The 14,730-nt window shown below is 34.9% G+C and overlaps 1 protein-coding gene across 1 annotated transcript in view; it reads right to left on the bottom strand.

Annotated features, from left to right (window-relative positions):
- Positions 1-13,868, bottom strand: part of LOC140040322 (uncharacterized) — a 32,745-nt gene extending 18,877 nt beyond the window's left edge. The window contains exons 1-16 of the mRNA XM_072086181.1: positions 13,573-13,868; positions 11,705-11,797; positions 8,897-9,031; positions 8,256-8,507; positions 7,650-7,892; positions 7,415-7,540; positions 6,947-7,255; positions 6,600-6,779; positions 5,818-5,937; positions 2,851-2,973; positions 2,452-2,609; positions 1,880-2,044; positions 1,439-1,606; positions 747-1,236; positions 409-600; positions 25-144 (exon numbers count right to left, since the gene is read on the bottom strand). Coding sequence (XP_071942282.1) covers positions 25-144; positions 409-600; positions 747-1,236; positions 1,439-1,606; positions 1,880-2,044; positions 2,452-2,609; positions 2,851-2,973; positions 5,818-5,937; positions 6,600-6,779; positions 6,947-7,255; positions 7,415-7,540; positions 7,650-7,892; positions 8,256-8,507; positions 8,897-9,031; positions 11,705-11,797; positions 13,573-13,654 — 2,956 coding nt within the window. The 5' untranslated portion in view covers positions 13,655-13,868. The remainder of the gene's footprint in view (positions 1-24; positions 145-408; positions 601-746; positions 1,237-1,438; positions 1,607-1,879; positions 2,045-2,451; positions 2,610-2,850; positions 2,974-5,817; positions 5,938-6,599; positions 6,780-6,946; positions 7,256-7,414; positions 7,541-7,649; positions 7,893-8,255; positions 8,508-8,896; positions 9,032-11,704; positions 11,798-13,572) is intronic.
- Positions 13,869-14,730: the final 862 nt, after the last annotated feature.

Genomic DNA, 14,730 nt, shown 5'->3' with positions numbered 1-14,730 from the left:
AGTGGCAGCCGAACTATTACTTACATATGGCTGGTGGTGTATATGCTTGGCAATTGCTCGGAGGTCGTCGCTCATAATACAGATCACACATCGCCTCATCCTGTGACTCTTTGCAGCAATAATACTGTGGCATCAGATCATTTTCTAGAACATAATATTTAGAAAGAGATGATGAAATTGTACATTGTAAGTTGCGAATGGCAAAGGTTATACTAGAGTATCAGTGTCATCGTGCATGCGCGTTCACACAAAGCGTTGTGCAAGTAACAAGTAGAGCTTTTCCATTTTGTAATACCGTCAGTAACGCCACAACAGCGGAAAACAAGTTAACACATGTGTACATTAAATATTAGTTTACGCAGTCTGTTGAGGATATGAAAATTTAATGAAATTACAGTTATAACTTACCTATATATTTGATATATTGATCAAAAATCAGCCATCGTCCAAAAGTGTAACCATATTTCACAACGAAGCTACTTGAGCCAATACCAAGGTAGCCTTCAATTAGAGAAAACCCATTCAGGCGATAGCAGCACTGCGTCCGGGATAGAAAGAAGTTAGGAGTCGATGACTGGAAACACCATGCGTATGAAGAAGCTATCAAATCAATGTAAACAAATAGAATATGTTGTATACCAAGTGAATAAACATATTAAATCGTTTAGCGCAACCGTCTCCTGGTAAAGAAGCTATAGTATTGAATAAAATAGTGAAACATACATAGTAACGGCATAAAATCTTACCTTCATTTAGCAGGGTTACAACATCTGCAAACAAAGAGGATGATATTCCAACTTCTTCTAGATTAGAATTTACGAGTGTATCAAACGGAGTGTTGCTAATAGAAATGACTGGACTCTGTGAGTAGCGCCCGTCCAGAACAACCTGTAACAAACTACAGGGACAGGTCCCCAAATTATCTGTGTTAAAGTCTTCCATGACGTCATTGGCATACCACTCACGACATCGTTGCTTCGGGTTGATAGTGTCTTCGGTGTTACCTTCAAGCCGAAATACCCACTGGCCATACTGGTCTGTATTTCCTATAATCTCATCCGGTCTGTACTGGCCCTGTAGAAAATTCACTGGGTCTTCATCCCTAATATTGTAGCCGATCGTGGCGTCTTGACGGTCCTCTAGACTAGAATCCCACCGCATGTCACCGCCTTCGTAAACAAACATTCCAAAACTGTATAACCCGTCCGTCATTATAATCGACTGGAATGTGTTCCGCTATAAAAAAAAAATGAAAAGTATAAAGTTAAACTTACGCCATATTAAGTGAGGTCTGAAAGTTCATTTGTGTCGAGATTAGGTTTTGTTTTTCAAAAAGACAGGGTGAAACTTTACGAGTACCATTTTGAGTTTTGAGTCTGTCAAGTATTTAAGACTATAAAAAAGCGTAATATAAATGAACCTGAATGTGATTACATACCCTATCTACGCTGGCATCAGCCGGTCGTTGAGGTATATCGCTCCAAGTAGCTTTCAAAGCCCATGTTGGCTTAAAGTTTGTCGGCAGAGGATCTTGGTAGAGAGAGGTTAGCTTTACTAATATTTCTGCTAGAAATGAATCGTCAGCAGGGTCATCAGACGTGTACTCCTATAATGATAAGCATAAATAAATTAAATAAATGTTTACATACCGTATCTGCGGGGGAGGGTAGGGAGTTGGCATGCTGTAAAATCTAAGGGGATTGACCGTATCTAAAACTAGATATTAGTCTTGTTTCTAGTTACGTATTGTAATAATATATTAAATGGTCCTTTTAATACTACTGAGTTTATTAAATAACAGAAGTGTTTATTTTAGTATCTTTATTGTAATTTAAAACCATGTTATTACTATTATTATTATAAAAGTAGCAATTATTACCTGGAAATAGACATCACCAATGCCAGCAGATAGGTCACCATCAGCCCAAAACGGAGCTATTATGTTTCTCGAGTCGTCGCTTTCAAAGCCCGCAAGAGGTGGATTTGGATACGTCATAATGTCGTCATTATCATTCACCAAAATGAAAATCCCATTCTCAGTTATCTAAAAGGAAGAAATATAATTGTGTCGATTTAATAGGCCTATTTTTGTTTTGTTTTAGTAGATGTGAGTGATGAAGTGCATTTTTAAAATGATTTGGCTACTGACCACAAACCTAAATTCAGGAGCGAGTAACCTCCTTCCCCTCAATCTCACGCGGAGAGAGCGATTATTGTCAGTTCAGTCATTGTTTTTCATTCATACCTGTTTTCATTACTAGGATATGAGGCGCCCGAGTATTACGAAGGCCCTGACGCAACCTGTGTTAACCAGGGCATTAGGTCGAACGCTGGTTAGCGACGAGGGCGAATCCCCCATACTTCACTGTCTTTCCTTATCACTTATTTTCACACAAATCACAAGTACAAATCGTGAATTAATTTCAATAAAAATATAAAGAAAATACTTACATAAACGTTGGATAAAAATTGTGATCCGTATGGGAATCCAGAAGGCGGTTTAAATAACGGTGAAGTTAACTCATTAAGAGTACTTTGAACAGAACGTGCTGTAGGCTGTCTGATGGTGGTATCGCCAGCGTCCGTTCCGTAGTCTTCGTATAATATCTCTACATTACGAAAATAAATATACTATTTTAGTATGGTCAAGTTCATTAATTTAGGCGGGTCTCGTGTGTTTTCATGACACGAGAGAAAGAATAAACTGCGTTTCTGTTTTATGTCATCCATAACACACGAATGTGTTTAAAGTTTAACCCCTACTGGACCCTTTGGTGCTATATACAGTATTTAAAAAGCACATTGACGAGAATCTGGTACAGTATTTATTTTCATTAGTAACTAACTTACCGGTACACTCGAATCCATCTCCACTGTAACCCTCATCACAAGCACACGTGTAACTTCCTTCAGAGTCTGTGCAAATTGCGTTCACGTCACAGCTACTCGAGCCTAGTGCACATTCGTCTATGTCTAATACAAATTAAAATGCTAATATTATAGGCGAAAGAGAGTTCAAATGGTTTATCTGTGGCTGCGACACCATCAGTTCCACGCCCCTTAATAGAAAACGCGTGCCGCGGAGAATATTTACTTTTAGAACTACATGTATTGTTATTTTGTTGCAGCCAGACATAAGATCAAAAGACTGTTACGAGTTCCTATATTGGCAAGGCGAGCTTAGTGTCTTGTTGTTAGATTGCCTTGACTTAATCGATTGCTATACCCACCCACTTTGCTATAAAACTTATCCGAAACTTGTTAAACTTTCACATTACGTCTAAAGTCAATTTACACTAGGACGATAACGATCGACGATAAATAGATACATTTTTCTTACAAGCAAAAAAATAAAAAAATTGAAAGTTTTCGTTCAAGAACTAAAGTATAATCATTTATGCTAATAATATTATTTTAAACCCAATAAAAATGACGTCAGTAAAATCGTTGTATTGTCACAATATTATTGAATCATGACGTCATTTGATTGGGCGTGTGAAAATATCATTTAGATCAAATTACTATTTATCGTCGGTCGTTATTGTCCTAGTCTTAAAAAGTAGTTACTAAAAACATTTCATGTAGGCCTAAAGACATTATGTAATGTAGACTTGGCCTATTTATTACGTCGATTTATATAACTATGTAATTTGAACTGGCTGAAAAGAACCAATAGAATTCATATCCACAATTTCCAATGACTTTGGCGAATATTTCTTACTTCTCTAAAATAAAACCTGTTTTTACAGACTAATTTTAACATTCCAAAACAATCTTAAATGTCACCTTTTAAACTCTTTAATTTTGATTTTTATTTTGTGCAGATTCGAATATCGTTTACATAATATCATCGGAAACAGGTATCCAGATCGCTGGCAAATTGGTGTTCGTATCCAGGTAACTAATATATATTAGTTGTCTATTTTTTCCTTGCGGCGAGTCAGCAAAATTTATTATTTATTTTATTATTGAGTATAGATATAATAATGAAAAGCACCATAATTCCTTTAAATAGTGATACTAAAAATAACAGTCTACTGTATTTGAAGATGAATATCATTTCACTTTAGTTTGTCCATTTTATTCAGATATTAGAACTAAATATATGTGTTCCTTTTATACAAACAACCCAACTAAATTAAAATATATTTATCTTATGTCTGCCACAAATACTGATCTTATTGTTAAACTTGGAAAATATTTATTCTTTTCATTTAAACGTAGAACAGAATTTCTAAACGCACTCAACTGATATTTATTTAATATTGTATTACATTGTATATTATTTGGGCCAAAGGCCATATATAATAAATGTTTCTTGGATCTCCAAGAAAGAAGAAGTATTTGCTAACCTATTTGTCAAATACAACTGAATAGTTAACAGCGGGTCAAGCCAAAAGATATACCGACCCAGCAAATTCGAAATATGATACAACCCACCCCTATTAGATATTACGTATTCAACAATTGCTTTAGTATACGCATAAGCATTCCTTCAATTTTGATAATGGAAGAAGTTTGACACAAATATTGAATTTTGTAATACAGTTGTTTACATTTGATTAAATTACGATCTCTACTCTGTTAACGCATTACATTTCAATAGAGGTTTAAGGAATACATGTTTGTCACCGCCATGAAAAAACTCAAAGTTGGCGATGAGCATACAAAAAGCAGTATCTGCGAAAAACGTGTTATCATGAAAAATCACAATTTGTTGACGCGCCCATCAACTGTGTGCCTTTTCGCGATGTCATTGATAATTTCATTTCAGCTAATTTCATAAATAATACAATTTCGAAAACCACAAATATTTCGTATCCTTGCGGGAAGCCCGAAATACAAAAGAAAATAATGACAATGGGATAAAATCGGGATAAGGTGATTTGGTCTTAGCAAACGGATCTACGAATCAAAGGAGTTAAAATTTAATGTGCGTGATATAAATTGATTATTCCACTCCCACGTCGTTCACACTTGATCCGTCTCAATTAATTAAAGTAACACAAACAATATGTATAAGTAACAATTAATATATCACCCTTCCCAAATTAATCATTAAGCTAAATGAAAAGATAAAATAAAACAAGGGGAACTCCATATATAGAGACATTGAATTTCGTAATGTGTTTTGTTTCTCTGTTTGAAGTTACTCCGGTTTGTTTGATTTCATATGAGATTATTTTGTGGATTTTCTGGTATATAGGCCTTCCCTAAAGGCAAGAATAACAATAGTAGGAATTAGGAAAGACGTCTGTTGACTATCGTGACTGTGATTAGCGGATCAGCTTCAAGAATTTATTGTTTACGACTTAATTTATAATTCTGATGTTGTGGCATGAAGTAATTTTGTGGTTACACCCATTTTATAGTTCCACTTCAAATGTCCTTAGGCATCTGAATGCGGAGTCGTCACCGCGCGATTCTAGGACAAGCCATTTCAAGGACGTTCTGAATTGTAGCGGGAGTTGGCTTGGAGCTGTGGTTCTATTTTCACGGTTAAGTTGTCGAGATTTGGCCTACGTGTTTAAACATAGAGATATTATAGTGAACTATAATATCTCTATGGTTTAAATGTTAAACTTGCATCCTAGGAATATCGTAACATCAAGCGCTTGTAAACATGTTTTGTGTGAAATACTTTACGAGTGTTAAGGACCTTTTGTTTTCCTTATACATACTATGGGTGGAGATACTGATTGATCTGACATACTACACTCTACGGAAATTGTATCAAGCGTTTGAGACAAACGCTTGATATGTTTACCAAGAAATATGACGCATTACGTCATTTAAATGTTAAACGCGTCAACTTACTTATACATGTCGAACCGTCACCCTCATATCCTGCTACGCAATCACAGGAGTAAGAACCAATTATGTTAGTACATTCTGCATTGCTATCACATGTTTCCTGCTGTTGGCATTCATCAATATCTAAACCAAATAAATATACATCATTTATCAATAGGATTTAGCCTATATCGGAGAATATTTTCATCAGGTGTGTTTCAAATCCAGATAATAATGATAATTTGTCAAAACCAAGTTGTGATCACAACTTGGTTTTGACAAATTATTATTTATTATCAGGATTTATATGATACTGTTTATAACATTGTACTGTATAACTATTAGCAGGATATTTTACCGAGACACCGAGCCCACACCCAAACCACATAATCTTACATAATCGTATTAATATCTATAGGCCTATCACAGTGTATTAGCGTGGGTAAATACGGTATATACAGTGTATATTTTTAATGTATGCTATTATTAGACTTTAAGATGTATAATAGTATAAGACGGATTCTTTTATGCATAAGATTAATGCTACTTTTAAGTGTACACAATATTATTTTTTAGAGTCACATACCACAGACATTTCTATAAATTACACAAAGTAATTAGCAATATACAAAACTCAAAGAATTCTACTGAAGCTGACGCTTAATATGCAATCCTTTCTTAGGGAAAATACCCTTATTAATAAATCAGGGACAATATATTATGTTTTAAAACCAAAGATCTCCTATTCAGGAGACACTCAGTAAGAGGATAGGCTACTTAGTACACTGTATTCAAAGTAAGCTTACCTAAACAGCGTTTAGATATACCTTCACCGAACGAACCGTCATCACATGTAAACGTGATGGGGGTCGCGGGCTGCAGGTCATATCCATCGTTACAGCTGAATTGAATTGTTTCACCGTGGTCGATTGCTGAACTGCCCGTCACAGCTCCATTTCCCGGTGCATCTGGCCTAGTACACATAGCTATACAAAATTAAAAAAGAAAACATAGAAACTTAAATGAAGATAATATATAACGCATAGTAGAACCCAATAAAAGAGACATATTCGGAGTGTTATACATGTATTCTATCTGCATAAGCAACTGAGAGAAAAGGTCTAAAAACGAACAAATGAAAATTCCAACTTACTAAAACATTCGGGTAAGTTATCTCCAAAACTTTCGTCGATACAAGTAAGTTCCGAATCGCCTACCATGGTAAAACCAGTATTACAAGCGTACCGTATCACCTGATTGTTAAGATATCTTCTTCGGTGTATTTCTGGGTATGTCTGTTCGCCATTCCTTAATGGGTTTGGGGAAAGACAGCTTCCCTCACATATTGCAGATGTCTCATCAAAATCACCGTATGGACAATCATAGTGAAATTCATCGCAAAAGCGATCTGTCTCGATGCAGTAGGCGTCTCCACATCGTGTTTGTGTTGACGTACACTCGCCTAAAAAAAAGCATTATTTTATATTAATAAATCATTATAAAACATTTTGAATCAGATAATTAACAATTTAATTTCCTTAAGTTAAGATATCTAATTATACAAACAAAATTATGCTTCTCGAAATTAATCGTTTAAAAAATCATCAAAACACTGGCTTACTACATGAAAGTTCGTTTTCATCTGACCAATTAGGACAATCCATTTCCAAATCACAAAACTTGTGCTCCGAAATGCATTCACCATCGGTTACTGGACAACGGCGAAAGGAACTTGGACATGTCACATCTAAAAAGATAGAGTGGACATTGAAAAAATGGTACACGATAGAGTTTGCAAAGTGATTGTTATAATTATTGATACAGTTATGAAAAAGAACAACAGCAAACAACAGTACCTCCAACCTCTATTGAAAATGTGCACATGCCCACGAGACCATAAATATCAACTGCTTCAAATGTTACCATGTACGTTCCAACGTCGAAGTCTCCTGGTGTGATGTTCGAGCTTTTATAAATATCTTCAACTTGCACATTGTCCGTTGCAGTAGCGCTTGTCCAGTTAACAGACACAGTTGACTCGCCCACAGATAATCTGTAAGCTTGATTACTTGGGCAGTTAAGCCTTGGTACCTCATCATCTGCAGTTAATACAAGTAGAATAAAATGGCAAAGGTTAGGCTACGCAATAAGGCGGCGTTGGGATTTTAAGAGCGCGAAAACATGTAACATGTTTTTCTTTGTCGCATAATATTATATCACGTGGAAATGTTCACAAGGAGGCAGCTTGGTTTTTGCATATAGAAGCATTGAATAATCACTTTCTGTATAACAACATTACTAATGCTACGAAATGAACCAATGACAAGAATAAACATAATAGGTGTGTTAATAGGCATAATAGAAAATATTTCTTTAATGATGTTTAGGTCAACTGTAAATTATGTTTTGGGGAATAAATGGTTGAAATTAACTGTGTAATAAACAATAAAAGTTATTCATACCAAATACAGAGACATTAAATGAACAATAGTTTGTATTCCCAGCCTCGTCCGAGAATGTATAAATAACTTCATAATATCCTATAGGAAAAGACGTTCCTGAATAGTAATTCTGCGTCATTGTGATCCCGGAATCGCCAGCGTTATCAGTCACTTGTGGCTCCATCCACATGGCTGTACCGTTCTTCACTCCTTCATCCGTACCAACTAATAACGTAGCGTCAAAACAGTAGGTAATTTGCGGTGATTCTATGTCTAGATAAACAAAATAAAGCACTTTTTTTAGTCACCAAATTCTCGACAATAAACAGCAACTAACATTCTTATATCTTACAGTCCATTATAATGTGCACATATTTGTTATTCTTTGGTAAGTATAATAATAGAAAATTATTTCTACATGGTATAAGTTAAATTGTTAACTGGTTTTCGGTACTGTAGCTGTCTTTCGCCAGTATCATCGGCAAATTCCGTTATACAGTGTCACACGTGAAACTACAGTATGTGAGGCTTGTATCATCAAAATCCTTAACCTAACCTTCCGTAATACAGAGTACATCGCATGTGAAATCTTATATTACGGAATCTGTACTATGATACAACACATAATTATATAATACCGGTTATATTATGGCCTAACTTACCTTCGCAATCGAAATGATTCATTGCGAGTTGAAAGCCATTGTTACACCCGCACGTGTACCCACTACTTGTATCCTGACAATATCCATTAACTAAATCACAACTATTTAATACTTCGAAAGAACATTGATCGGGGTCTACAAAAAAAATCAAATATTAGTTATTTTTATTTAATTACGCTTTTGTAGGCCGTGATAAAGAATAAAGGACACAGCAATGTATCTATATGTAAATAACATGTCAGTATTTCAATTTAAAACAAGCATGAAACGCAACCAAATATTGGTGTTGAGAAACAAAGCTATACCATAGTATAGTATAAAAATGTGTTACTTAAGGTATTTAATTGTTGCTTAATTCCAGTTAAATTCTCGGTACCAAGTTCGGTCATATTGATAATCCATTACTGTACTGTCAACCCAAAAATGCCTTTTTAAATGGCCTAGCATTCGTCAATGACCTTTTTGATTTGATTTATTTGCATCTCATTAAAAACATACAAAATATCACATACAAGATATATAAATATATACAATTACAATTTTAAAAAGAGATGTAGAATAGCCCATGAAAGCCTCGGTGTGGGACTCAAGACGTAGAAGAACAAATTTTTATAAAAACAAAGACAAAAAGTTGACAATACATTAAACCACAGAGAAACAAGTTATTATTTCTCCATGATTCAACATACTTAAAAACACTGGTAAATGAGATCAAGATATTACTTTGGTGTGAGGATACAAAATCGCACTATCATCGGCATGGTGGATAAATTGAATAAATGTAGGTGCCATGTTATAAAACAAATAATTAATGTTTTGTATTCGTTGAATGGAAAGAATAGTTTATTCATATTCGTGCTCTAGTTGCATATATATACTATTTACGTGATTCTGTCTCTTGGATAGGCCTATAAGCTTAGGCCCTGTTCAGACCCATGGCGTTAGACCGTTTTAGCGTACAACGTTACTATCAAGGTCACGTTACAAACCGCAGAGAAAAAAACGAGGTGTTCAGACCCATAGCGTACGATTATCGTTACAACGGAAGTACGTCATCCAGGTTGTTTCTAGTTGCATATTCATGTGCTCTTACCCACGTGTTTTCATCATTATTTCCACTGTATATAGGCCTAGATCTCAGCCCTACAATATTATGACAAAATTTGCCGTAAATAAAACATACCTCAGCATTTATTTAAGAAAAATATAGTAAAGTCAAATTTCTGTTTCTATTGTTTTTATTTTGTAGTAAAAAACATTTTCCCCAGGCTCTTGTGTTACGAAAATAAAGCAGGCCTCGTCCTCGTAATGATGAAGAAAAAAAAGATTGAGATTAGTCTATCCAGTCCAGTCAAAGATATATATTCTTTGGTCCAGTCGGTTGAAAATAACCCTTAACTTGCTAATAAAAGGGACACAGCTCCCCTTGTTTGTTTACTGTTTTTTTTAGGAGTTAGGGGGTTTTCAGCATTAAACTTGTCCAGTCTAGTCTGCCTTGTATGAATGAGTGACTTTTGATGTCCCACGCTAGTTTTTAGCTTGAATGAAATGCGTGAATGGCTCTAGGCCTAGCTAGGCCTAAAAGCGGATGGGATCGTAGTCCCTATGTTTAAATACAAGGTGCATGTATTTATGTCATTTGTTAGAAAATATAATGGTAATCAGTTGATAATAGTTTGTAGCCTTTGTAACAGTTGTATTTGTAGTGTAGTTAGGCCTTATTTATTCTGGCCTTTTTGTTATTGAAATCCATCTCACACATTGACGATACAAGATGTCAGCCTAGGTCAAACCTTGTTTGGCGTCATAACAGGAAACGTTCTGATTGGATACAACGTTGACTTACAGTAGCGTCGTACGCTAAAACGGTACTATCAACCGTTTTCCACTACAACGCTACAACCGTTGTACGACGCGTTGTACGCTAATCCCCAACTGTTCAGACACACATTCTTTTAGCGTCGTACGCTAAAACGGTCTAACGCCATGGGTCTGAACAGGGCCTATGACACACGAACAATGAAAAGCGACTAAACGGTGGTGCAATGCCATTCATTATTTCATAGTAATTGCGTAAGACCGCGCTTATGAAACGTTTTTTCATGGTCGCCCAAATGGGCGTTTCTTTTGAACGTATTCATGGTCGAATGCGTTTACGTGTGAACAGACCGCGTTGTCGCCAACTTGTATAGATCATTTTGATTGACAACATTTAATGCTTTCTTGAAAGATTCTTGGTTGAATATAATATTTCAGTGAAAACTTTGTGGTATCACACGATATGTTATTCTTTCAAATATTGTATTGAGATGGGCGTAAATAAATATAGAAAAGTTTCTTAGACGATAATGTGTCGCCAGTATTTTAAAGAAAAAAAATGACAATGCATTGAAGAAATCTCACATTTTTTAGGCTAACCATTATAAATAATAATACAACGTTTGTGATTCAATTATCATATATTATATATCATGTTTTTTCTTCAGATTAGTATAGTTGTACTTTGAACTGTAGAACGGGGGAGAGATTTTTTAACATTATTTCATGTGTTTTAACAAATAATATTGTGGATAATGAGTGGAATGTAAAATGCGCGTTTGGTGGTATGGATAAAACTGTTGCGACAACGACCTAGCGGCCGATTGGACTTTCTAACAATAATACCAATAATGTTTCATGTCAAATATGACATGATCTGTATACGTGTGTAAACATTTCAAAATCTATTTTGTTGGAAAAGATGGTAGTAGTAGTACTCCACATTGGTCAGAAATTCGCACCGAAATTCGGGCTTTTTGTTGCACCTACCTTCTGTTGTTGCTTGTGGAGTTGTTGATTCTGTAACGTCCGTAACCCCTTCAGTGTATAAATCCATTGTAGTTGATTCATATACGGTTGTTTCTGTCAAAGAATAAATGAATGTAATGATGGTAGTTTATAATGCAATGCGTATACGGAATTGTATTATTATACTTTCGTTATACCTCGTCAACGATCGTCTTGGTCAATTAAGCTCCACACGGCAAGTTTTATATTTTGTATTTTCCTATACGTCGTTGCAAAAATTACCCGATTCTATATAATTAAACGGTATAACATAGGAAAATTCCGTAAAAAAGCATGAAAGGTTGTAAATTGTCTATGATTCTAGTGATATGAATTAGGCGTTCCATAACCGGCGGCCGTGCAAGTGCTGCCTTTTTCAAATTTCAAACCTTACGTATGTAGTTTGAAAACACTATTGAATACTTTCATATACAAACCTATATATTTTCACCTGGCCCATTCCGTAGTTAATTTATTTAGTTACCAAACTATAAAAAAAAACACAGCCACTCCCTCCCCATGAGAAAATCATCGATTTTACATCCTATGTTTTATGACTTGACAAAATTAAATCGATGGATAAAGACATTGTAATAAATAGCGCCTTCGTTAAAAATAACTGGTTTACAGTGAAAAACAAATTAAATATATATATAATAATATACACAAAATAAAAACACCACTCCACCTACATCCGAGCATGATAAACTTTTTGAAAACATTTTGTGGCATAAGAGGACGTTAAGCCGATTTTCCACTAGGCGAATTTGTTCGCGCGAATCGAAAGCGCCAGCTTAATATACGCATGCGTATTCATGTATTACATCTTCCAATTCCCTCTCTACGCAAGCGTATATGCTGACGCTTTCGATTCGCGCGAATAAATTCGCCTAATGGAAAATCGGCTTAAAGATAGAAATATTTATACGATGTTTCTCGCTGGTGATTTTAAAGATTCTTGTAAAAACTTGAAAACCGGCATGGGCGTAGACCGATAGGCCATTGAAAATAATGCATTCAACTATTGTATAATTGTGAATGAGTTAGATTTAATCGTTTTTGTTTTCTTTGACCTTCTTCACATTGCTGCGGACCATACATGATTTACTAATTCCTCTATGTGTGAACGAGTCATTTTCGTACAATAATAGACCAACAATAGGTAAACAATTTCAACAAGGAACATCGTCTTACAGGTTTCTATTGGAATGCAGTAAGCTGTTGTAAAAGTCCTGGTTTATTTAAGAAGAAGCCAACAGATTTACATAGTATAAATAAAACTATTAGTAGTTTAATGTTATAAATAGAATTATCACAGAACATGATAATATTATGTTCTATATATTATATTAAGACATAGTCGGTATCTAAAGTGTACCACACGTTTCTGGCCGCAGTGTTTAAACGTCTATACATTGCCGTTCGTTCGTGTCACGGGAAAGTGTCCCTTAATATGGGTCTCCAAAGGGATTTGTCCTAGTTGGAATTTTCTGACCATCATTATCTTTCTAAGGAAAATGGCTGAATAAGTATTACAAATTAAATAGATGAGATTCAATAATAAGTTCTATACACTATGTCTCAAATAATTGCGAAAAAGTTCAATCTCTATTTTCTCACTCTTATAAATTGGTTTATCTAAAATATGCAACGTAGAATTTAATTACCAAAGATTTATTCGTTGTCATTGAAAATGTAATACTAAAATAATAAATGGCTATTAATTTTGTATTGATAAAAGAGGACTTACTTAATTTTTAAATAACAATTAATTAATTGTGAAATGTTTTACAATAATTAATGACAATAAATAAAAAATAGAAAAAAGAAGAGTACGAAAATCTACTTACCTAATACACAGCATGGCAGTAAAGTTAATATTATTATCATGTGTTTTATAAATAATGTCTGGCTCCACGACACGATCTCCATTGTAAACAGTTTTTGCACGAAATATAAAACGATCAAGAAGTTTCTTTTTAAATTTAATAAAATATTTTAAAGCAGTGTTAACAAATTATATCCAATTGTTTATCCATAATAATTTGCAGGTTGAAGTAAAATACAGGTACAGTTGTTCTGATGAATAATATGTCAAACTATTTGTCATACAAAATGCGCAATATATCCCGTATGCACTCTCAGTCGTGTGGTTTGCGGAGTTACTAAGTTTTGTGTTTTCTCGAGTACATAAGGGCCATCACGCCTCCTATCTATTGACTATTGAGACACCTGAGTGAGCATTGTCAATGGATTATGTTAAGATCAAAAGAAAACCATTCACTGAGAATTGACGTAATTGAGATCTGTAAAAACAGAGGCATCATCAATATTTTTTTTTCATTAAATTGTTTTGTCTTCTGTCACAAATATTTTTGACAGTTTGGGTTGGTTTTATATCCGTTTAGGTCTAATAGTTTTGTCCGTTGGGCGTTGTGCTTGCTTTTCGGTGTTGCTATGGTATTTTACTTGACAATGGTATTACGTACAACTCTCTGTTCTGAACGATAAATTATGAAAGCGTAATCATTTTATTGTCTTTTGTAAATCGTAAGGTGGTCTAATGGTAGAGCGCTTACACATCTAACAAGCAACCGATTCGCGTACGGTGTCAAACAAGAAACTCCGCACACGGGGAAAATCAAGCGGGGGTAACAGGCATAAACAGTAACCCATGTAGGTGACGTTTTTAGTCCGCAGACAAGCAACTGTAGGATATGTTTGTTGTCGATAAACTTGATACCGTATACGAGAATCGAGTAACACGGTTCGTGTTAAACCCTGTGGTATTTTTTACGCTCGCTTATTTAGTAATATTTACGTTACAAATGTAACGTTTGTGATCCGGCCAACAACTCGAAGATTATTTCCTCCGTGGTCACATAAGCTAAAATAAAGTATGACATTGTAAAAGCAATTTACAGGAATGGTTGCACACGGTCTACACGCATGTTTTTATTTCTCAGAAGGTGTGCATGGCGAACTCAATAATTATGTTGATATAAAGT

This window comes from Antedon mediterranea, chromosome 2 (assembly GCF_964355755.1).
Source record: "Antedon mediterranea chromosome 2, ecAntMedi1.1, whole genome shotgun sequence".
NCBI lineage: Eukaryota > Metazoa > Echinodermata > Crinoidea > Comatulida > Antedonidae > Antedon > Antedon mediterranea.
This window is presented reverse-complemented; position numbering and strand designations above follow the sequence as displayed.